Genomic DNA, 25337 nt, shown 5'->3' on the forward strand with positions numbered 1-25337 from the left:
TTCCCCCATCGTCCAATGACACCCTTTATCATACGTTTAGACAACGCCTTCTCAGAGACTTACCTGACCAGGAAACCAATTTATTGCTCCTTGGAGATTTTAATTTACCTGGAGTGCACTGGACCACTAATGGCACTCTGGGCTGCACCACCCTTACTACTAAAAAGGCGCGTCATATTTTCGAGATTTGTTATTTTTATAATCTTAGGCAATTTAATGACTTTAGAAACTCTTGTGATAATATTTTGGACTTATGCTTAGCAAATGTTAACCACTTAGACCTTTTATCATTGTGCGAACCTTACGTTATCCCGGATGCCTATCATCCACCCTTTTTCGTAAATTATCCGATTCCGTCCTGTCCTCCACCCCTCACGCTGAACCAATCATACAAGTTCATGAATGGGAACTATTATCACCTTTACACTACTTTGCGCGACTCCGATTGGATATGCCTTCTAAATTCCCGGGATGTTAATTACTGCGCTAATTTACTGACACTCTATATTAAACGCGCTATGGATGCTGCAATACCAATACGGGTCGGTAATCGTTCGTCTTCTTTTCCTAATTGGTATTCCTCTGAGTTACGTACGGCTATACGTAGGAAAAAGTACTACTACGGGAAATATAAGCGAAACGCTCTCTTACCGGATTTCATCAACTATAAAAAACAACGGGCACTGGTTCGACGATTTGCGAAGCGCGATAGAAACTTAGAGGGTAAACGTGTCTGTCAGGACGCGTTATCCCATCCTAAGAAATTTTGGAACTTTGTGAACGGTAATATCAAAAACGTATCTCATCGCATTTCCCTAAAAATTGACAGTGAAATGGTTTCTGATCCTGAGATGCTCGCGTCTCATTTCGGGGATCATTTCTCTCGAATTTCAGTGGATAACCAGTCTTCCAATAGTCGCTATGTTTATGACTCAACCTATACGGGTCATCACACTTTGCCCTCCTTGTTTTTCACGCGCGATGACATTCACAATTCGATTATGAAGCTCCCCAACAAAAAATCAACCGGTACTGATGGGATACCCGCCTTTATTTTAAAAGGTTGCGGTGACCTTTTACTAGAGCCACTTGCTCATATATTTAATTTATCTGTCACGAACCAGACATTCCCTACCATTTGGAAAGAAGCGGCGGTTACCCCTGTCTTTAAATCTGGCGCAGCTTGCGACGTTAAAAATTATCGTCCAATATCTCTATTGTCCACACTAGCCAAACTCTTTGACATGTTAGTTCATTCTAAATTACAAAAGTGGTTTAATGCCTTCCCTAATGAATGTCAGCATGGTTTTGTGCCGGGGAAGAGTGTTGACACGAACCACGCGGCATTCATGGACTACGTAGCACCGGAAGTTGAGAGTCGTGGACAAGTTGATGTCATTTATCTTGACTTGGCCAAGGCTTTTGATCGAGTTTCCCATACCTATTTACTGGATAAAATGCGCATATTGGCTGTCGGTGAAGAACTTATTGGTTGGTTTAGTTCCTACTTAAACCAGAGAACTAACCGTATCAAGTGTAATGGTGTACTTACCTCCGTTGCGTACAGGGTTAATTGCGGGGTTCCACAGGGTTCTTCTCTTGGCCCTTTGTTGTTCAACTTGTACGTATACGATTTGCAATATTTAATTCAATTCTCAAAATTAATCGCTTTCGCGGATGACCATAAGGTATGTAAGATAATCAACTCTGCTGATGACTGCGCGGCACTCCAAGCCGATTTAAACGTAATAACGGTGTGGTGCGATAAGAATAATCTGCCCGTCAATCCTTCTAAGTCCCTACATGTCGCTTTCACTAGGCGAATAAGTAGACAAATATGCTTTTCTTATAAGGTTGGGAATTCTCTCATTCCCCGAATGTTAAGGGTTGCCGATCTCGGGGTTATCTTCGATAGTGCCTTGCTTTTTCAGGAGCAGGTAACTAGTACCGTCAATCGCTGCCGAAGGACATTGGGAGTGGCTTTAAAAATATGTAGACCTCTCAAATCACTTAAACACTTCCGACTGCTTTACCTCAGTCTTGTCCGCTCGCGACTTGTTTACGGTTCGATGGCTTGGAGTGGCTGCAGTTCTTACCTACGGAAATTCGTAGAGGCTGTTCAGCGTAGATTTGTTTCCTATGTACATACATTCTTCTTGCGTAACCTAGAATACGACTACCTTTTGTTGTTAAATCATTTGGGTCTTCCGACCATAGACTGTCACTTGGCAATGATAGATATTAAATTCCTCCATAAATTAATTCATAATCGCATTACGTTAAGTGAGCTACTTGTTAAACTAAACTTTTTGGTTCCCCTTGGTCTTCGTAAAAACGTAACTTTTAATGTGCCGTGTAAAGATCTGAATCCAATTTATCGCATGCAAAAAAATTATAACAACTACTCTCACCAATTCGATATCTTTTCAATTAAACTCAGACAAATTTGTTAGAAATTATAGTTTTTGTAAATATCATGTACATACTTTTGTATTTATGACTCTCATGTGTGTATTCTCGTGAACTACTAGTTTAGTTTTTTATATACACAATAAAAATGCATTTCATTTCATTATTATTATTATTATTATTATTTTTTTGACTCAGGTAACCTTTACGAGGAGAGTATGCAGAGAAATCGTTCATACCTACACCATCTCAAATTCTATTATACCTCCGAAACTTCAGGTAAACGATCTAGGAGTTATCTTTGATCGTGCCTTGATTTTTCGTGAGCAAGTGTCGAATACAGTGAACCGTTGTCGCCGGACTTTAGGAGTTTCATTAAAAATGTCTCGTGCTTTAAGATCGTTAAATCACTTTAAACTACTCTACCTCAGTCTAGTTCGGTCGCGACTTGTCTACGGTTCCTTGGCATGGAGTGGCTGTAGTCTCTACTTACGAGAACGAATAGAGTCTGTACAACGTAAATTTATTTCGTACGCGCATACTTTTTTCTTGCGAAATCTCGCTTATGATTACCAATTAATACTGAATCATTTAAACCTTCCGTCTTTGGATCGCCTACTTGATTTGATTGACATTAAATTTCTCTCCAAATTAATTAATAATGACATAACACTAAGCGACTTACTCGCCACACTAAACTTTTTAATTCCTAACTCTCTACGTCATAACAAGACTTTCTATGTACCGCCTAAATATCTTAATCCAATTATTCGCATTCAAAACACTTATAATAAACATTCCCAGGCCATCGATATATTTTCGGTCCCAATTAAAAATATTCGGTAATACCATATAACCTCCGTCCCTAAATATTTATATATTATAATTGAAAATACTCGGTAATACCATATAACCTCCGTCCCTAAATATTTATATATTATAATTGAAAATACTCGGTAATACCATATAACCTCCGTCCCTAAATATTTATATATTATAATTGAAAATACTCGGTAATACCATATAACCTCCGTCCCTAAATATTTATATATTATAATTGAAAATACTCGGTAATACCATATAACCTCCGTCCCTAAATATTTATATATTATAATTGAAAATACTCGGTAATACCATATAACCTCCGTCCCTAAATATTTATATATTATAATTGAAATACTCGGTAATACTTCATAATCTCTGTCCTTAAATATATATATTATTTAATTCAAAATATTCGGTAATACTAAATAACCTCTGTCCCGAACTATACATATATCTGGTTGTATATAACACATATATCAATTATGTAATTCTTCATAACTAATTCTTCATAACTATTGTATAACGGCTAAGCGACAACGTGTGTGTATATTCTAGTGAACTATCTGTAGTTTTTTATATACACATTAAAAACCAATTTCATTTCATTTCATTATTCGAAGGAGTTCAGCGGAAATTTATCGAAAATTGTCATACATTCTTTATGCCTCGAGCAAATTATAATTATGATTCCTTGTTAAATATACTAAATCTTCCAAAACTTCAGGACATCTTGTATTTTAATGATATAACCTTTGTTTATAAATTATTAAATAACCGTATAACACTCCCAAAACTACTAGAATCAATTAATATCTTAATTCCCAAACGACTACGAAATGTGCATACATTCTATATTCCCCGTAAAAGTATTAATCCAATTATCCGAATGCAAAGTATATGCAATAATTTCACTAATAAATTTGACATTTTTTTCGACAAATTAATTGATGTAAAAAAACTTTTTCTGTATGGCTGTAAAGAGTAATTTTTGAAAAGTGTTTTCATAATTATTAACTTAACTGTGGATGTAGATGGTTACTAAATGTATTAAATATATGAGATGACATTAATCAATACTAAACAAAAAAAAAATTTAATTCAATGATTTAATTTATTATTCTTAAATTTGTTCGCGATTCTAATTCTCTTGTGTTATTCTCATGATACTCTGTAGTTTACATTTTTTTTATTTTTGACAAATTAATTGACGCTAAATTACCTCTGTATGGCTGCAAAGAATAACTTTTGTAGTAGTAATATATATATTAACTTCTTTTGATTGTTACTTAGGTCTTATGATTTTCTTTGTGAACTGTGCATGTTCTCGTGAGTTGTATACAACTTTTTTCATGTACAATAAACCCATATTTCATTTCATTTCATTATTATTATTATTATTATTATTATTATTATTATTATTATTATTATTATTATTATTATTATTATTATTACGCGTTGAGTATAAGTTGCCGCTTCGCTCGCGCTCCGGTTTTTGCTCCTAATTTACAGTCCCTTGTTCGTTCTGTATCCTGTTATTTGCACCTTGCGTCTTATAACGTCTTTCGTCAACGGTAATTAATATTCTTTTTTACTTACGTTAACTTTTATTCGTGTTTTCGCAGTTTTTCGAAATTTTCTCGCGGCAGCGGTTTGCCATAGTCGCGCCTTAAGTCGTGCCGCGTAATCCGCCGGACTTATGATGCAGTATTAGCTATAACTTACTACCAGACCTACTTCAATAATTGCTAATTCTACTAACATCGTCTGCTATTTTCGATTTGAGCCTTTCGGGCTCGATTATTCTTAATTCCACTGATGCCTGCGGCTAAGGACCCATGTATTAGCTGTGATAAACCTCTATTTGGCAAGCAGGCTATTGTGGTCTGCTCTGGTGGCTGCGCAAGGCGTGCTCATAAGACCTGCAATGGGGACTCTTTTACCTGCACGAACTGTAAGTCATCGAACCGTTTATCGCGCAGTCGGCAACAATCACACACGTCCCTCAGCTCTTTATCTGAGCAAGGCAACCTATCTTCAGCCTGTAACGATGACTTCAGTGACTCTCATCCTGGTCCTAAGAAACCCTGCTCCCACTGCACGTGCTCTTCCGTTGCTGATATCAGTGACCTACTCACAAACCTACTCCGCCCGGACAGTCTAACTCGCGAACCTAACTCCATTTTGGACAAATTGCTGCAGAAAATGGACGCCCTCGAAACTTTAGTTCTGACCTTGGATTCTCAAGTTGTCGAATTAACAGGCTCTAATAAACAGTTGCAGAAGGAGCTTTCGGAGCTCCGTGACTCCAATACCAACATCCGGCGTGACATTCCACCGACGCTCCCTCAGGGGCGTTCCTTCACTGCAGCCGCCACGCATTTCCCTATGCTTGGATTGCTTCCACCCTCTACATCAGCAACTTCGGGGCCACCACGTCCACAGTCCGTGGTTCTTCCACCCACATCTCAGCCACAACAGCGCGTCCGCAAGCCAACAAAATCGGGCTCAGCGGTAAACTCTAAAATAAAAACTGCGAGTAGACAGCCTCAACGACAACGCAAGGCCCTATTCGTCAGCTGGCTCGACCCCGCTCTGCTCTCTTCTGACTTGTGTAAAACACTTGTCGAGGACGAGGGCATTCAGTCGGCTATATGCGTCCGTCTGCGGCCGAAAAATCCCAACGCCTCTCACTCCTCTTTTTATGTTACCTGCTCAGACGAAGATGAGTTCTCCCGCCTCTCTGATCCTGATATCTGGCCTGTAGATTGTATAATCGCAGACTTTGGTGGGCCACTCCGTGACGCGTACAAGCACAGTAGTGAGCTCCCTCCGTCGTCTCCAACGATCCAGCAATAATGACGTTGTCAATTGCCTACCAGAACGTCCGCGGCTTAAGAACCAAGGCTAGTGAATTTATGGATAATGCGATTTCGCTTGACTTTGACATTATATGTTTAACAGAGACATGGTTTAACCATGAACACTTTAATGCCAACTATTTTCCAGATACTTTTATTGTATATAGAGCAGATAGACCGGATCTTGAATATAAAAACGTTCGGGGTGGTGGCGCCTTATTTGCCGTTAAGAAGTCGCTAGTTAGTATTAGGCGGCATGATCTTGAGGGCGTCGCGGAATGCGTATTTGCACAAGTTAAGTTGGGCTCCGACGAGTCCCTCTTGATCGGTACTGTCTATTTTCCCCCATCGGCCAATGACGCTAATTACTCCACGTTTAGGCACAGACTTATCCAGGACTTACCAGACCAGAATACTAATTTATTGCTTCTTGGTGACTATAATTTACCTGGTGTGCACTGGGCGACTCACGACACTTTGGGCTGCACCACCCCTACTGTAAATAAGGCACGTCATATATTTGAAATATGTTTTTATTACAATCTCAGACAATTCAATGATTCAAAAAATTCTTGCGATAATATTTTGGACTTATGCTTAGCCAATGTTAATACATTAGATATATCACATCTCACTGAGCCTTACGTTAATCCGGATGCTTATCACCCTCCCTTCTTGGTTAACTATCCTATTCACTCGTGTCCACCCTTACCCATAGTAAACCCATCCTATAAGTTCAAGAAGGGGGACTATTATCTCCTCTATACAACCTTACGCGATTCTGACTGGTTGATCATTATGAACTCCCGGGATGTTAACTTCTGCGCGGAATTATTGACTTCGTACATAACGGGGGCTATGGATGCTTCCATTCCCTTCGGGGCTGGCAAAGGCACCCTTGCTTTCCCCAACTGGTATTCTTCTGAGTTGCGCACTGCAATTCGTCGGAAGAAATACTACTTTCATAAATATAAGCGTCTGGCCCTATTGCCAGATTTTATTGACTTTAAAAAACAACGGGCTCTAGTTCGGAAATATCTAAAGCGTGACAAAAACTTAGAGGGTAAACGGGTATGTCAGGATGCAATGACTCATCCTAAGAAATTTTGGAATTTTGTGAACGGTAATATCAAGGATGTTTCCCATCGTATCTCACTAAAAAAGAACAATGAAATGATAACTGATGCCGAGTTAATTGCAACTCATTTCCGAGATCATTTCTCTCGAATATCGGTTGATAAAAGGCCCTCCCACGGTCACTATAACTTTGATTCGTCCTCTACCAAACATCACCCAATATCCTCCATCTTTTTCACGCATGATGACATTTACAAGGCTATATTAAAGCTCCCAAATAAACAGTCAACCGGCATCGATAAGATACCCGCATTTATTATCAAGGGTTGCGGTGACCTTTTACTGCCAGTACTTGCCCACATCTATAACTTATCTATCAATACTCAAATTTTCCCCACAATTTGGAAGCAAGCCGCGGTTGCCCCGGTGTATAAATCAGGCGCCGCCTGCGATGTCAAAAATTATCGCCCCATTTCACTATTATGCACCCTGGCAAAGCTATTCGATATGCTGGTACATTCTAAATTGCAGGCGTGGTTTACTGCGTTCCCAAATGATTGTCAGCATGGCTTTGTGCCAGGCAGGAGTATTGACACAAACCATGCCGCTTTCATGGATTACGTTGCACCTGCGGTGGAAAGTCGTGGCCAAGTCGATGTTATATATCTCGACTTGGCTAAGGCTTTCGACCGTGTCTCCCATACTTACCTCTTAGATAAAATGCGCATCTTAGGTGTAGGCCATGAATTAATAGGATGGTTCAGCTCTTACTTACAACTGAGAACGAACCACATTAAATGTAATGGAGTACTTACCTCTATCACCTACCCAGTAACTTGTGGTGTTCCACAGGGTTCCTCTCTCGGCCCCTTATTATTCAATTTGTATATTTTTGACTTGCAATATTCTGTAAAATTCTCAAAATTAATAGCTTTCGCGGACGACCATAAGGTCTGTAAAATAATTAACTCTCGCGAAGATTGTACAAAACTCCAAGCTGATTTAAATGCGATAGGATTGTGGTGTGACAAGAATAACTTGCCCATCAATCCCACCAAGTCCACACAGGTAGTGTTTACGAGGAGGATTAGCAGAGAAATTTGTGTTTCCTACACCATTGCAAGATCAGTTATACCATTACGACGTCAAGTAATGGATCTCGGAGTTTACTTCGATAGTGCCTTGCTCTTTCGTGTGCAAGTAATGCATGTGGTTAATCGCTGCCGCAGGACTTTAGGAGTGGCCATGAAAATTTGTCGGCCTCTCAAATCGTTAAAACACTTTAAAATGCTTTACATTAGTCTCGTTCGATCGCGACTTGTTTATGGCTCATTGGCTTGGTGTGGATGTAGCCAATATTTGCGGAAGCGCATAGAGGCTGTACAGCGTAAATTTATTTCTTGCGCTCATACATTCTTCATGCGCGACCTTGAGTATGATTATGTTATGCTGCTAAGGCGATTGGACCTTCCGTCCATAGAATTGTTGTTTGATATAACAGATTTAAAATTTCTTCACAAATTGATAAATAATCAAATCTCATTAAGTGAAATACTGGCTAAATTAAACTTTCTGGTGCCACACACACTACGAAATCAAGTAACATTTTACGTGTCTTCCAAATTTCTGAATCCCATTGTCCGAATACAAAAAACATATAATAAATACTCCAATCAATTAGATATATTTTCAGTTAAACTTAAACATATTAAAAATTCCATAACTTCTCCGTAAAACAAGATACATATAGAATGTGCATAAAACCTAAGCACCGTTGATCTGTAAATAATTCATGATTCCGGTATACTTAGTACCGCATTAACTGTGTACTTTCTCGTGAACTACTTGTCGCGCGGCCGTCAACAGTCTCGCGCGTCCCTCAGTTCAATATCTGAGCAACGTGACCTTTCTTCGGCCTCTAACGACGGCCTCAGTGACTCTACTCATATATCCAAACGGCCTTGCTCAACCTGCACTTGTGCCTCTGTTGACGATATCAGTGACGTGCTTACCAACCTCCTCCGTCCCGACAGTCTCACTAGGGAGCCGGATTCCATTTTGGACAAATTGCTCCAGAAAATGGACGCCCTCGAGACTTTGGTGATGACCTTGGATTCCCAGGTGGTTGAATTAAAGAATTCTAACCAACAGTTACAGAAGGAGCTCTCTGAGATTCGCGAATCCGCTTCTTCATCCTCAATCCGGCGTGACACTACTCCTAAGTTCCCACAAGTACCATCCTTCTCTGCAGCAGCCACACATAACCCAATGCTTGGTCTGCTTCCGAATTCTACGTCGACAACTTCGGGGCCGCCACGCCCACAGTCCGTGGTTTTTCCACCTACAACTCAGCCACAACAGCGCGTCCGCAAGCCAACAAAATCAGGCTCAGCGGTAAACTCTAAAATAAAAACTGCGAGTAGACAGCCTCAACGACAACGCAAGGCCCTATTCGTCAGCTGGCTCGACCCCGCTCTGCTCTCTTCTGACTTGTGTAAAACACTTGTCGAGGACGAGGGAATTAAGTCGGCTATATGCGTCCGCCTGCGGCCGAAAAATCCCAACGCCTCTCACTCCTCTTTTTATGTTACCTGCTCAGACGAAGATGAGTTCTCCCGACTCTCCGATCCGGACATCTGGCCAGTCGATTGCTTAATCTCGGACTTTGGTGGGCCTCTTCGCGATGCCTACAAACATAGTAGCGAGATCACTCCGACGCCTCCAACTACTCAACAATGATGCCTATATCGATAGCATACCAGAATGTGCGCGGATTAAGAACCAAGGCTAGTGAATTTATGCATAATGCCATATCGCTTGACTTTGACATTATATGTCTTACAGAAACATGGTTTAACCATGAACAGTTTAATTTCAACTTTTTTCCCGACACTTACCTTGTATATAGAGCAGACAGACAGGACATTGATTTCAAAAACGTGCGGGGTGGTGGCGCCCTAATTGCCATTAAAAAATCAATAGGTAGTATAAGGCGGCATGATCTTGAGGGCGTTGCGGAGTGCGTCTTTGCTCAAGTAAAATTGCACTCCGACGAGTCCCTCATTATCGGTACCGTTTACTTTCCCCCTTCGGCCAATGATGCTAATTATTCCACGTTCAGGCAACGCCTACTACAGGACTTACCTAACCAGGACACTAATTTACTGATTCTTGGTGATTTCAATTTACCCGGCGTGCACTGGGCCACTCATGACACTCTGGGCTGCACCACCCCTACTGTTAAAAAGACTAGTCATATATTTGAAATTTGTTACTATTATAATCTCAGGCAATTCAATGATCTAAAAAACTCTTGCGATAATATCTTGGATCTGTGCCTAGCTAATGTTAACACCTTGGATATTTTCTCACTGTGTGATCCTTATGTCACCCCGGATGCATATCATCCTCCCTTTATAGTAAATTACCCTGTACCGTCGTCTCCTCCACATTTCATGCCGAACAAATTTTATAAATTCCTGAAGGGGAACTACAATCATCTCTACTCTACCTTGCGCGATTCAGATTGGCCGAGCATTTTAAATTCCCAGGATGTTAATAATTGTGTAACCTTGTTAACACAATATATTAAACGCGCTATGGATGCTGCCATACCTATGCAAGTCGGTAGCAGATTATCTTCGTATCCCAAGTGGTATTCCCCTGAATTACGCTCTGCTATTCGTAGGAAGAGGTACTACTTTGATAAATTCAAGCGTACTGCTTTCCTACCAGATTTTATCCACTATAAAAGACAAAGGGCTTTAGTTAGACGCTTTGCTAAGCGTGACCGCAACTTAGAAAGTAAACGTGTTTGTGAGGAAGCATTGTCCCATCCTAAGAAATTTTGGAGTTTCGTCAATGGTAACATTAAGAATAAGACGCATCATATCTCCCTCAAAATCAACAACGAAATGATTACTGATACAGACACACTTGCCAATCATTTCGGTGATCATTTCTCACGAATATCGATCGATAACACGCCTGCCCATGATCAGTACAATTATAACTCGTCCCATACTGAACATCACCTGTTATCCTCCATTATTATCACACAACATGACATTCACAAAGCGATCTTAAAACTACCCAATAAGTTGACTACAGGAATAGATAGGATACCGGCATTTATTATAAAGGGCTGCGGCGACATTTTACTTCCTGTACTAGCTCACATTTATAATTTATCACTCAGGACACAGATCTTTCCAACTGTTTGGAAACAAGCGGTGGTATCACCCATTTATAAATCAGGCGCTGCATGTGATGTTAAAAATTATCGACCAATTTCGCTTTTGTGCACCCTTGCTAAAATATTCGACATGCTTGTACATGATAAGGTGCAGGTATGGTTCAGTAAATTTCCCTTTGATAGTCAACATGGCTTCGTGCCGGGTAGGAGTGTAGACACTAACCATGCAGTGTTCATGAACTATGTTGCTCCGGCGGTCGAAAATCGTGGCCAGGTCGACGTTGTCTATCTCGACCTGGCTAAGGCTTTCGATCGCGTTTCTCATTCTTATCTTCTGGATAAAATGCGAATCTTGGGTGTTGGCAATGAACTGCTTGGATGGTTTCGCTCCTATTTATGTGATCGCACTAACTTAATTAAATGTAATGGTGCCTTAAGTTCCTTTACCTACCCTATTTCATGCGGTGTGCCACAGGGCTCATCTTTAGGCCCTTTATTATTTAACATATACATATACGACCTCCAGTACTCTGTTAAATCATCCATGCTAATCGCGTTCGCGGACGACCATAAAGTTTGTAAATCTATTAATTCCCACGATGATTGCACTCAACTCCAAAATGATCTCAATGCTATTGCTTTGTGGTGTGACGCCAACAACTTGCCAATTAACCCTACCAAGTCGACTCAGGTAACCTTTACGAGGAGAGTATGCCGAGAAATCGTTCATACCTACACCATCTCAAATTCTATCATACCTCCGAAACTTCAGGTAAACGATCTAGGAGTTATCTTTGATCGTGCCTTGATTTTTCGTGAGCAAGTGTCGAATACAGTGAACCGTTGTCGCCGGACTTTAGGAGTTTCATTAAAAATGTCTCGTGCTTTAAGATCGTTAAATCACTTTAAACTACTCTACCTCAGTCTAGTTCGGTCGCGACTTGTCTACGGTTCCTTGGCATGGAGTGGCTGTAGTCTCTACTTACGAGAACGAATAGAGTCTGTACAACGTAAATTTATTTCGTACGCGCATACTTTTTTCTTGCGAAATCTCGCTTATGATTACCAATTAATACTGAATCATTTAAACCTTCCGTCTTTGGCTCGCCTACTTGATTTGATTGACATTAAATTTCTCTCCAAACTAATTAATAATGACATAACACTAAGCGACTTACTCGCCACACTAAACTTTTTAATTCCTAACTCTCTACGTCATAACAAGACTTTCTATGTACCGCCTAAATGCCTTAATCCAATTATTCGCATTCAAAACACTTATAATAAACATTCCCAGGCCATCGATATATTTTCGGTCCCAATTAAAAATATTCGGTAATACCGTATAACCTCCGTCCCTAAATATTTATATATTATAATTGATAATACTCGGTAATACCCTATAACCTCCGTCCCTGAATATTTATATATTATAGTTGAAATACTCGGTAATACTTCATAATCTCTGTCCCTAAATATATATATTATATAATTAAAAATATTCGGTAATACTAAATAACCTCTGTCCCGAACTATACATATATCTGGCTGTATATAACACAAATATCAATTATGTAATTCTCCATAACTATTGTATAACGGCTCAGCGACAACGTGTGTGTATATTCTAGTGAACTATATGTAGTTTTTTATATACACATTAAAAACCTATTTCATTTCATTTCATTTCATTATTATTATTATTATTATTATTATTATTAGCAGACGACGCGTTGAGTATCAGTTCGGCACTTCGCTCGCGCTCCGGTTTTTTCCTCTGGATTTCCGGTTTTTTGTTCGTTCTGTTTCCGGATTTTTGCGCATATCGTTTTGTAACGTCTTCCGTTAACGGTAATAACACTTAGTTTTCAGTTATTTAAACTATTTTTCGTGTTTTCGCCGTGTTTTTGTATTACTACTGGCAGCGGTTTGCCAGCCTCGTATCGTTTGTTCCGCGGGACTCATGACGGGGATTATTCTATGACTGTATTTCAGAACTCACTAACAATACCTCCAGTTTGCTAATTATCCTAAATTTTACGAGTTTTTTATTTCTAACGGCAGCGGTTTGCCATGCGATTTGGTTAAGTCGTCTGCTGCAGAATGGCGGGTTCTCGGGATCGCTGTGAAGTCTGTGACGGACAGTTCTTTGGGAAGCAAAAGAGTATTCTTTGCTCCGGAAATTGTAAACGCAGAATTCACGAGGATTGTACTATCAAATCTTCTTATACCTGCTCGCACTGTAAACCCACGTCTCCTCAAATCAGAAAATCAATGAATGGGGACAATCCTCTTACCTTAGCTGACGTCCACGAGGCTTTACATCACCTTCTTCGGGTTGACAGTCTTACCAGAGATAAAGACTCTATTCTGGATAAGATTGTGGAGAAGCTGGAAAACGTGGAGAAAATCTACTCTAAATTCGAAGATAAGATCAACAAACTCGTGAAACGCATTGATTCCCTAGAAGAGGATAATGCTAATTTGCGGCGGGAATTAAAGACCAACAGACCACTGGTTCCTGGAACACATTTCCCTGACCTACCTCGACCACATTTACAAGGTTCAACTGCTGGATTGAATGCTAACGCTTCGCCTTGGTCACATGGAACATTTGCCTCACTTGCTGGAGGGTTACCACCTGTAATGGCTCAACACTCTGGATCTGGCCAGCCTGTGGGCAACTCCATTCGCCATGGCCCAAGCCAGGCTGCACGAGCGCAGAAACCAGCAAAAACTGGAACGGCGGTAAACTCACGGCTGAAGACTGCGGAACGCCCACCACGGGTCAATAAGAGTGCCCGTAAAGCACTTTTTGTCAGCCGCCTAGACAAGGACTTACTCTCCACTGACCTTAAAGAAGCCCTGGCGGAAGAATCGGGTATCAATTCAGCTCTATGTATCCGACTAAAGCCCAAACATCCGGGGGCGAATCATTCATCATTTTATGTCTCTTGCACGGATGCTAGCGAATTTGATAAATTATCTGATTTATCAATCTGGCCATTAGACTGCATCATTACTGACTTTCATGGTGAACCACAGGACGCTCATAAACACGCATCGGAGTTCTGTACTGCCACCGACAACGATGATCTGACTACTGTCCCAACTAACACTTAATGACCCAAATAACTATAGCCTATCAAAATGTTCGTGGTCTCCGTACCAAATCAAAAGAATTCTTAAATAATGTAATTTCTCAGGACTTAGACGTCATCTGCCTAACAGAGACGTGGCTAAATAACACTAATTTTACCCGTGATTATTTTCCTTACACTTACTCAGTTTTTCGCGCTGATCGCCCCGATCCCTTATTTAAAAATGTACGAGGAGGGGGAGCCCTGATCGCCATTAAGAAATCGCTTGCATATTGTAGACGTCATGACCTGGAGGGAACACCGGAATGTGTGTTCCTTGAAATAAAACTCGATGGTTTGCGATCAATAGTTTTGGGCAATGGCTACTTTCGTCCGGCCAATGACGATCAACAATATAAAGCTTACAGGGAGCAACTGCTTAAGGCTCTTCAGAACAAAAACCATGACATTTTGCTCCTTGGCGATTTTAATCTTCCTGGTGTTAACTGGGAGATACTTTGTGATCAGGGCTGCTCCTCCCCTGTGAAAGCTAAAGCGGGACACATTTTTGAGATTTGCTATGGCTTAAATTTAAAACAAATCAATAAGTGCCCAGAAAACAAAAATTTGCTAGATCTTTGCCTTACAAATATAAACGGACTAGAAATTACGGATCTTGAAGATCCGTTTGTCGTTGTTGATGCATACCATCCGCCTTTTTGTGTCCTCCATACTGACTTTTATAGTACCTCTTTGCCCGCTAAAGGTGCTACATACAATTTTACAAAAGGTAATTACTATGAATTGTATTCTATGATACGCGATACTGACTGGGCGCCGGTTTTGGGATCGGATGACGTCAACTCTTGTGTTGACTATTTAACGAACCGTGTTCGCGAAGCCATGGACACATTCATACCTAAGAATGCTCACCACGGCTGCTCTGAATTTCCGACATGGTATTCCTTGGACCTCAAACGTGCCATTAAAAATAAAATATACCGTTACCGGAAAAAATGTCGCACGGGCACATTGTCTGATGCAATAGCTTTTCGTAAGAGCAGGGCTATTGTGAAAAGATTAATTACTAGGGATAAAAACTTGTTATCAGAAAAGGTTTGCGAACACGCTTTGGCACACCCTAAAAAATTTTGGCGTCATGTTAATGGAAACTTGAAGGAAGATAACCCCGCAATTTCTCTTGTTATTGATAAACAGCTTGTGTTGGAACCAGAGAAATTGGCAGACACATTTAAGGGGCACTTTTCTAAGATATCCACTGACAACTCTAAACAAGATACGGTTTATTCTTTCGATATTAATGCAATAACTCCGCACCATTATGCGAACCAAGTGATAACCCACAATGAAATCATTTGGGCTATCAAATGTCTGCCGAATAAATTCTCAACGGGGGTAGACGATATCCCCGCCTTTATTATCAAGGGATGCAGGGATATTCTTCTCCCTTTGTTCAATCACATATTCAATCTATCTATACAAAAGCGCTGTTTCCCTGCCCTTTGGAAAAAAACCGTCGTGGTGCCGATATATAAGAGCGGGTCGTCCACCGATCCCAAAAACTACCGCCCAATTTCTTTACTGTGTGTCATGGCCAAAGTTTTCGACATGATCATGCATGGATGTATTCGGGGATGGTTCGACGCTTTTTCCAATGAATGCCAACATGGGTTTTCCTCTGGAAAGAGCGTTGATACCAACCACGCTGCATTTATGGATATGGTGGCCCCGGAGGTTTTGAGTAGAGGGCAGGTGGATGCCATTTACCTGGATCTCGCTAAGGCGTTTGATAGAGTTTCCCACAAGTTTTTGCGAGAGAAATTGCATGCTATGGGTATGGATGGGAATTTGTTGTACTGGGTGGTGGATTATTTGAGCTCCCGAGTCAATGTGGTTAAATGCAATGGCACATTGACCGATGTGACCTACCCAGTTCTCTGCGGCGTTCCTCAAGGATCGTCCCTGGGCCCATTACTCTTTAACATTTACATTTACGATTTGCAATTCGCCATAAAACATTCCAAATTATTTCAATTCGCGGACGATAATAAATTATGCAGATGTATCAACTCAAAATCTGACAGCGCGCTATTGCAGCTTGACCTTGACTCCATAGATGACTGGTGCACTAAAAACAACCTTCCCATAAATCCAGCTAAATCGGTCCACGTGACCTTCACTAGACGGATTTGCCGCAAAGTATTAACCACTTACAAACTTGGCGGGTCTACTATTCCGCGCAAAAATTTAGTAAAAGATCTAGGCGTAATTTTTGATCAGCAACTCTATTTTTCTGAGCATATACATAGCTGTGTGAACCGCTGTCGGCGCACCCTAGCCGTGTCCTACAAATTGACCAAAAAGCTTAACTCTTTAAAGCATTTTCGACTTCTTTACTTAAGCCTAGTGAGGTCCCGAGTATTATTTGGCTGGATAGCTTGGGGGGGATGCAGTGCCTACCTGCGTGTAAAAATAGAGGGCGTTCAACGAAAATTCGTTGAGTACTGTTTTAGAAATTTTTTGCCAAACATTAATTATAATTACGAAGACATCCTTATTATGCTCGGCATTCCCACTATTAACTACTTATGTAATGTTTTAGATTTCAAATTTATATTTAAATTAGTACATAATTATATCCCTCTTTCGGCCCTTCTGGCTAAGTTAAACTTTAACATCCCACGATTATTCAGACGTAACTCGGACACTTTTTACGTTAAAGGAGCTAGTTTAATTCCAATCAATAGGATGCAAAGATCGTGCAATCTATTAAGTGAAAAATTCGACCTTTTCAATGCTCGTCTTCAGGATATAAATTGATTTTTACATTGTTTTGAGATTCATTATAACATCATTTGTATAAATTCTTTATAACATCATTTGTATAAATTGTATAATAATTGTCAATTACCGTAAGTCCATGTGTGCTTTATCTAATACAATTCCGTTTTTTTTCATTTGACTATACTGTTCGGAATGTGCATGATCTCGTGTGTGTAAAAACATTTTTCATTGCACAATAAACAACACTTTCAATTCAATTCAATTCAATTATTATTATTATTATTATTATTATTATTATTATTATTATTATTATTATTATTATTATTGCTTAAATGGATTTCTGATTATTTGAAGGAGCGTATTTATGTCCTCAAATGCAATGGTTCGCTCACCACGGTGGAGTACAATCTTTGTTGTGGAGTTCCGCAAGGTTCTTCTTTAGGGCCATTGCTTTTCAATATCTATATTTATGACCTTCAGTTTAAAATAAAACATTCTCAATTACTGCAATTTGCAGACGATAACAAATTATTCAGGAGTATTAATTCTGACCTTGATCACTTGCTTTTGCAAGAGGACATAAACACAGTCTCCACTTGGTGTCTTAATAATAATATTCCGATTAACCCCACAAAATCGATACATGTAAGCTATACTAGGCGTGTAAGTCGAAAGTTGATGACCTCATACATTATTGATTCAAAACCCATACACACAAAAAATGAGACCAAAGATTTGGGTACAATATTTGACACTCAATTGCATTTTTCCAGTCATGTCACTAGGACAGTTAGCCTTTGCCGTCGTTCCTTGGCGATTTCCCTTAAAATTAGTAGACAGTTAAAGTCGCTTCGTCATTTTCGCATATTGTATCTAAGTTTGGTTCGATCTCGATTGTTGTTTGGTTGGGTTGCATGGGGTGGCTGCAGCCAATACCTCTTGAACAAAATAGAAGGAGTACAGCGAAAATTTATAGAATTTAGCCATACACACTTTTTACCCAAGGCTCAATATAATTATGAACTGTTGTTAACTATCCTTGATCTCCTTAAAATTAACGACTGTATAAGACTAAATCATATAACTTTTATTCACAAATTAGTTCACAATATCATCCCACTTTCTACTCTAGTAAATGGTCTTAATTTTTCGGTCCCCATACATTTTCGTAAACAGTGCACTTTTTACAATCATAAACTGTCAATTGATCCTGTAATTAGAATGCAATCAACTTGCAATTCGTTTGCTAATATTTTTGATCTTTTTTCAGATAGTTTAATTAATGTACAAAAACTTACCCGACAGTATATTCTAGATGATTACTAGTTTTTTAAGCTAGGAACAAAAAAAAAAAAAATTCCTAAATTTTGTACTTAACAGTGCTACTTTAATCAGTTTTTCCTTACATTTATGTCATTACGTGACTCTTCTATATTTTGTATTAATTATTAATTCGTATAATTCTATTTAATTTTGTATATTCTATTTAATTTTGTATAATTTTTATTCATTTGTACATTTTGTTATTAACTATGTATGTGTATATTCTCGTTAACTCACATGAGTTATTTTTATGCACATTAAACTTCCATTCCATTCCATTCCATTCCATTATTATTATTATTATTATTATTATTATTATTATTATTATTATTATTATTATTATTATTATTATTATTATTATTATTATTATTATTATTATTATTATTATTATTATTATTATTATCAGTCGTACTCGCCGTACTTTAGCGGTTATTTTAAAACTATCTCGTACACTTCACTCACTAAAACATTTCAGATTATTATATCTTAGTTTAGTTCGATCCAGGGTTTTATACGGATGCTTAACATGGAGCGGTAGCAGTCTCTATCTTCGAGATAAAATAGAGGGTGTGCAGAGAAAGTTTGTTGAATTCTGCCACACGTATTTCCTAACTGACCTTGAATATGATTATGCTTCCCTATTAGACCATTTAGATTTAAATCCATTAGAGTACATCTGGAAGCTTGAAGATGTGAAATTTGTCCACAAGTTACTTCATGGTGCTTTCGCATCACCGACTTTGCTTTCTCAACTTGCCTTTTTTGTGCCCACTACTCTAAGACGAACTACCACGTTTTACCCTTCTAGATCTAGACTTAACCCTATACTACGTATGCAGAAAACCTGCAATGAGTTACAGGACAAATTTGACATTTTCTCTACAAAATTGAAAAATATAAAGTAATATATATATAAAAAAAAATTAATGGTGAATAAGAATATCAGTGTTAGTGGTAAATTATATTGACAATACTCACTGATTTGTATACATGTATAGTGTTTGTCATGGTTATTTTGGGATATATTTGTTTAATTGATGTTTGTTTGTACTGTGCATTCCGGTTGTTATTTTATGTGATTAACAGTGTATAATCTCGTGAGCTGTAGTAGCTTTTATTATACACAATAAACCCAATTTTCATTCATTCATTCATTATTATTATTATTATTATTATTATTATTATTATTATTATTATTATTATTATTATTATTATTATTATTATTATTATTATTATTATTATTATTATTATTATTATTATTATTATTATTATTATTATTCCTCGTGACGAGTACAAGCACGAGTCCGAATTATCGCGGAATGACACGGAATCTTCCGCTACAGAATGACCTCGCAACTAACTATTGGTTACCAGAATGTTCGTGGGCTGAGAACAAAATCTATAGAATTCTTAGACAATATCATTGGACTAGATTACGATGTAGTTTGTATAACTGAAACTTGGTTTGGGGATGTACAGTTTACCTGTGACTACTTTCCTTCTTCGTATGTAGTATATAGGGCGGATCGACCGGACCCTTCTTATCGGGGTGTTAGAGGAGGAGGAGCTCTGATCGCTGTAAAAAAGTCATTACATACTATTCGGCGCAGTGACCTGGAGACCACGGTTGAGGGTGTCTGTGTTGAGGTCAAAACTGGAGTCGATGGGTCTTTCTTGATTTTTAATGGTTACTTTCGGCCTTCCAATGACGACCAGCAATATAGTCAGCTACGCGATTGCTTGGTCAGAAACCTTCAGGGGAATGACCAAGATATATTAATTTTGGGTGACTTTAATCTCCCTAAGGTCGATTGGGATAATTGCAGCACTCAGGGCTGCTCCTCTATAACGAAAACTAAGGCACTTCACCTCTTTGACATGTGTTTCTCTTTAAATCTACATCAAATTAACGTTAAACAGGATGATTTTAACCTTTTGGACCTTTGTTTTACGAATATTAATGGCTTAGATATTGTTCCTATGTCTACTCCACTAGTAAAAATAGATAAATATCACCCCCCATTTACAATCACATACACGTTGGTCACTTCTCCTCCTAAGACTGCCATACCACCCCGGTTTCTATTCCATAAAGGGGATTATACATTACTTTACTCGACGATTCGTGATACAGATTGGTCGACAGTACTTGCCTCACGGGAACCTGATTATTGTGTCGATCAACTTGTAACTGGTATTACGCACGCCATGCACCTAGCTATCCCTATGAGTAGCGCTCGCTCTTCCGCTAAGTTCCCGCCTTGGTACTCGAGGGACCTTAAGCTAGCCATAGCAAGGAAAAAGTATTATTTTAAAAAGAAACGCCGAACAGGTGCAATAGAGGATTTTGTTGAATTCAAACGACTTAGGGCCGTGGTCAAGCGCTTGTCTGCTAGAGACCGCAATGCGGAAACATATAGGATCTGTATAGATGCGAAGAACCATCCCAAAAAATTTTGGAGATACGTCAACGGAAATATTAAGGGGGCCTCGGCACCTATTTCCCTGAAGGTCAATAATGCCATTATTACAGAGGCTGATGACTTGGCTAAGCACTTCGGCTCTCACTTCTCTAGTATTGCTGTTGATAATACCAAGACATATTCTGTCTGTTCTATGGCCGACCACAATATTGTCCCTAAGCCCTACCTTAAACAAATGATTTCACCGACAGACATATATGAGGCTATTCAGTCCTTGCCACCTAAATTCTCGACCGGTATAGATGATATCCCGGCATTTGTAGTTAAGGGTTGCGCCACCTTATTGCTTCCTATCCTCGAGCACATTTTTAATTTATCACTTGAGCTTGGCATATTCCCAACTCAATGGAAAAAGGCGGTGCTTGTACCAGTTTACAAGAGTGGTCCAGCAACTGATGTTAAAAACTATAGGCCAATTTCTCTCTTGTGCATTTTTGCAAAGCTTTTTGACAAAATCATGCATAAACATTTACAAACATGGTTTCAGGCATTTCCGTACGATTGTCAACATGGCTTTCAAAGGGGTAGAAGTGTTGCTACCAATCATGCGGCTTTCATGGATTATGTTGCCCCGGTTGTAGAAAGCCGTGGCCAGGTTGACGTTCTTTACCTTGACTTGGCCAAGGCTTTCGACCGGGTCTCACATAATCTACTACTTTCAAAACTAAGATACCTTGGTGTAGACGGTATGGTATTAAGGTGGATAGGTGACTATCTTTCACATCGTGAAAACATTATTAAATGCAATGGGCGCGTTACTAATTCTCATTTTACGGTAACTTGTGGAGTACCGCAGGGTTCCTCACTGGGACCGCTCCTATTTAACATCTACGCGTACGACTTGCAGTTCGCTATTAAGCAGGCTAGATTGTTTCAGTTTGCGGATGACATTAAAATATGTAGCTCTACAGATTCCCTTGCTGACAGCTTGAGGTTACAGGGCGAGTTGGACACAATCGCTCTATGGTGTGATACCAACAACATACCAATCAACCCCACAAAATCGGTGTATGTGAGCTATACGAGAAGAGTTTGCCGCGAAGTACTTTCTAAGTATAGAATTAATAATTTAAAAATCCCACAGAATGCTGTAGTAAAAGATCTAGGAGTTATATTTGACAGAACACTTTATTTCCGTGAACATATACATTTCACAGTCAGTCGTACTCGCCGTACTTTAGCGGTTATTTTAAAACTATCTCGTACACTTCACTCACTAAAACATTTCAGATTATTATATCTTAGTTTAGTTCGATCCAGGGTTTTATACGGATGCTTAACATGGAGCGGTAGCAGTCTCTATCTTCGAGATAAAATAGAGGGTGTGCAGAGAAAGTTTGTTGAATTCTGCCACACGTATTTCCTAACTGACCTTGAATATGATTATGCTTCCCTATTAGACCATTTAGATTTAAATCCATTAGAGTACATCTGGAAGCTTGAAGATGTGAAATTTGTCCACAAGTTACTTCATGGTGCTTTCGCATCACCGACTTTGCTTTCTCAACTTGCCTTTTTTGTGCCCACTACTCTAAGACGAACTACCACGTTTTACCCTTCTAGATCTAGACTTAACCCTATACTACGTATGCAGAAAACCTGCAATGAGTTACAGGACAAATTTGACATTTTCTCTACAAAATTGAAAAATATAAAGTAATATATATATAAAAAAAAATTAATGGTGAATAAGAATATCAGTGTTAGTGGTAAATTATATTGACAATACTCACTGATTTGTATACATGTATAGTGTTTGTCATGGTTATTTTGGGATATATTTGTTTAATTGATGTTTGTTTGTACTGTGCATTCCGGTTGTTATTTTATGTGATTAACAGTGTATAATCTCGTGAGCTGTAGTAGCTTTTATTATACACAATAAACCCAATTTTCATTCATTCATTCATTATTATTATTATTATTATTATTATTATTATTATTATTATTATTATTATTATTATTATTATTATTATTATTATTATTATTATTATTATTATTATTATTATTATTATTATTATTATTATTATTATTATTAACCAGTTCGATATCTTTTCAATGAAACTTAAACAAATCTGTTAGCCAACATAGTTTTTGTAATTATTATGTAAAAATGTAAATATCCTGTAATTGTATTCAACACTCTACTGTGCATAATCTAGTGAACTACTTGTATAGTTTTTTTATGCACAATAAAAATCAATTTCATTCATTCATTCATTATTATTATTATTATTATATCCCAACGCCTCTCACTCTTCATTTTATGTTACCTGCACCGACGAAGATGAATTCACTCGACTCTCCGATCCTGACATCTGGCCAGTGGATTGTATTATCGCTGACTTTGGTGGGCCACTACGTGACGCGTACAAGCACAGTAGCGAGCTCACTCCGCCAGCTCCAAATATCCAGCATTAATGACTCTGTCCATAGCTTACCAAAATGTGCGCGGATTACGGACTAAGGCTTCTGAATTTATGGACAATGCGATTTCGCTTGACTTTGACATTATATGTTTAACAGAGACATGGTTTAACCATGAACACTTTAATGCCAACTATTTTCCAGATTCTTATATTGTATATAGAGCAGATAGACCGGACCTTGATTACAAAAACGTTCGGGGTGGTGGCGCCCTAATTGCCATTAAGAAATCCATTGTCAGTATTAGGCGGCATGATCTTGAGGGCGTCTCGGAATGTGTCTTTGCACAAGTTAAATTGCGCTCCGACGAGTCCCTCTTGATCGGCACTGTCTATTTTCCCCCATCGTCCAATGACACCCTTTATCATACGTTTAGACAACGCCTTCTCAGAGACTTACCTGACCAGGAAACCAATTTATTGCTCCTTGGAGATTTTAATTTACCTGGAGTGCACTGGACCACTAATGGCACTCTGGGCTGCACCACCCTTACTACTAAAAAGGCGCGTCATATTTTCGAGATTTGTTATTTTTATAATCTTAGGCAATTTAATGACTTTAGAAACTCTTGTGATAATATTTTGGACTTATGCTTAGCAAATGTTAACCACTTAGACCTTTTATCATTGTGCGAACCTTACGTTATCCCGGATGCCTATCATCCACCCTTTTTCGTAAATTATCCGATTCCGTCCTGTCCTCCACCCCTCACGCTGAACCAATCATACAAGTTCATGAATGGGAACTATTATCACCTTTACACTACTTTGCGCGACTCCGATTGGATATGCCTTCTAAATTCCCGGGATGTTAATTACTGCGCTAATTTACTGACACTCTATATTAAACGCGCTATGGATGCTGCAATACCAATACGGGTCGGTAATCGTTCGTCTTCTTTTCCTAATTGGTATTCCTCTGAGTTACGTACGGCTATACGTAGGAAAAAGTACTACTACGGGAAATATAAGCGAAACGCTCTCTTACCGGATTTCATCAACTATAAAAAACAACGGGCACTGGTTCGACGATTTGCGAAGCGCGATAGAAACTTAGAGGGTAAACGTGTCTGTCAGGACGCGTTATCCCATCCTAAGAAATTTTGGAACTTTGTGAACGGTAATATCAAAAACGTATCTCATCGCATTTCCCTAAAAATTGACAGTGAAATGGTTTCTGATCCTGAGATGCTCGCGTCTCATTTCGGGGATCATTTCTCTCGAATTTCAGTGGATAACCAGTCTTCCAATAGTCGCTATGTTTATGACTCAACCTATACGGGTCATCACACTTTGCCCTCCTTGTTTTTCACGCGCGATGACATTCACAATTCGATTATGAAGCTCCCCAACAAAAAATCAACCGGTACTGATGGGATACCCGCCTTTATTTTAAAAGGTTGCGGTGACCTTTTACTAGAGCCACTTGCTCATATATTTAATTTATCTGTCACGAACCAGACATTCCCTACCATTTGGAAAGAAGCGGCGGTTACCCCTGTCTTTAAATCTGGCGCAGCTTGCGACGTTAAAAATTATCGTCCAATATCTCTATTGTCCACACTAGCCAAACTCTTTGACATGTTAGTTCATTCTAAATTACAAAAGTGGTTTAATGCCTTCCCTAATGAATGTCAGCATGGTTTTGTGCCGGGGAAGAGTGTTGACACGAACCACGCGGCATTCATGGACTACGTAGCACCGGAAGTTGAGAGTCGTGGACAAGTTGATGTCATTTATCTTGACTTGGCCAAGGCTTTTGATCGAGTTTCCCATACCTATTTACTGGATAAAATGCGCATATTGGGTGTCGGTGAAGAACTTATTGGTTGGTTTAGTTCCTACTTAAACCAGAG

At 39.0% G+C, this 25337-nt stretch overlaps 2 protein-coding genes across 2 annotated transcripts; both read left to right on the forward strand.

Annotated features, from left to right (window-relative positions):
* Nucleotides 1-6089: 6089 nt before the first annotated feature.
* LOC149713764 (uncharacterized) lies at nucleotides 6090-9908 on the forward strand. Its single transcript, XM_089844663.1, has 3 exons — nucleotides 6090-7968; nucleotides 8101-8509; nucleotides 8981-9908. The coding sequence occupies exons 1-3, from the start codon at nucleotides 6090-6092 to the stop codon at nucleotides 9906-9908; spliced, it is 3216 nt and encodes a 1071-aa protein (XP_089700789.1).
* Nucleotides 9905-12703, forward strand: LOC149713765 (uncharacterized). Its single transcript, XM_089844669.1, has one exon. The coding sequence runs from the start codon at nucleotides 9905-9907 to the stop codon at nucleotides 12701-12703; it is 2799 nt and encodes a 932-aa protein (XP_089700795.1).
* The last annotated feature ends 12634 nt before the right edge of the window (nucleotides 12704-25337 follow it).

Source organism: Phalangium opilio, unplaced genomic scaffold (genome assembly GCF_054372755.1).
Source record: "Phalangium opilio isolate 3A_F unplaced genomic scaffold, DU_Popi_V2 ptg000009l_1, whole genome shotgun sequence".
NCBI lineage: Eukaryota > Metazoa > Arthropoda > Arachnida > Opiliones > Phalangiidae > Phalangium > Phalangium opilio.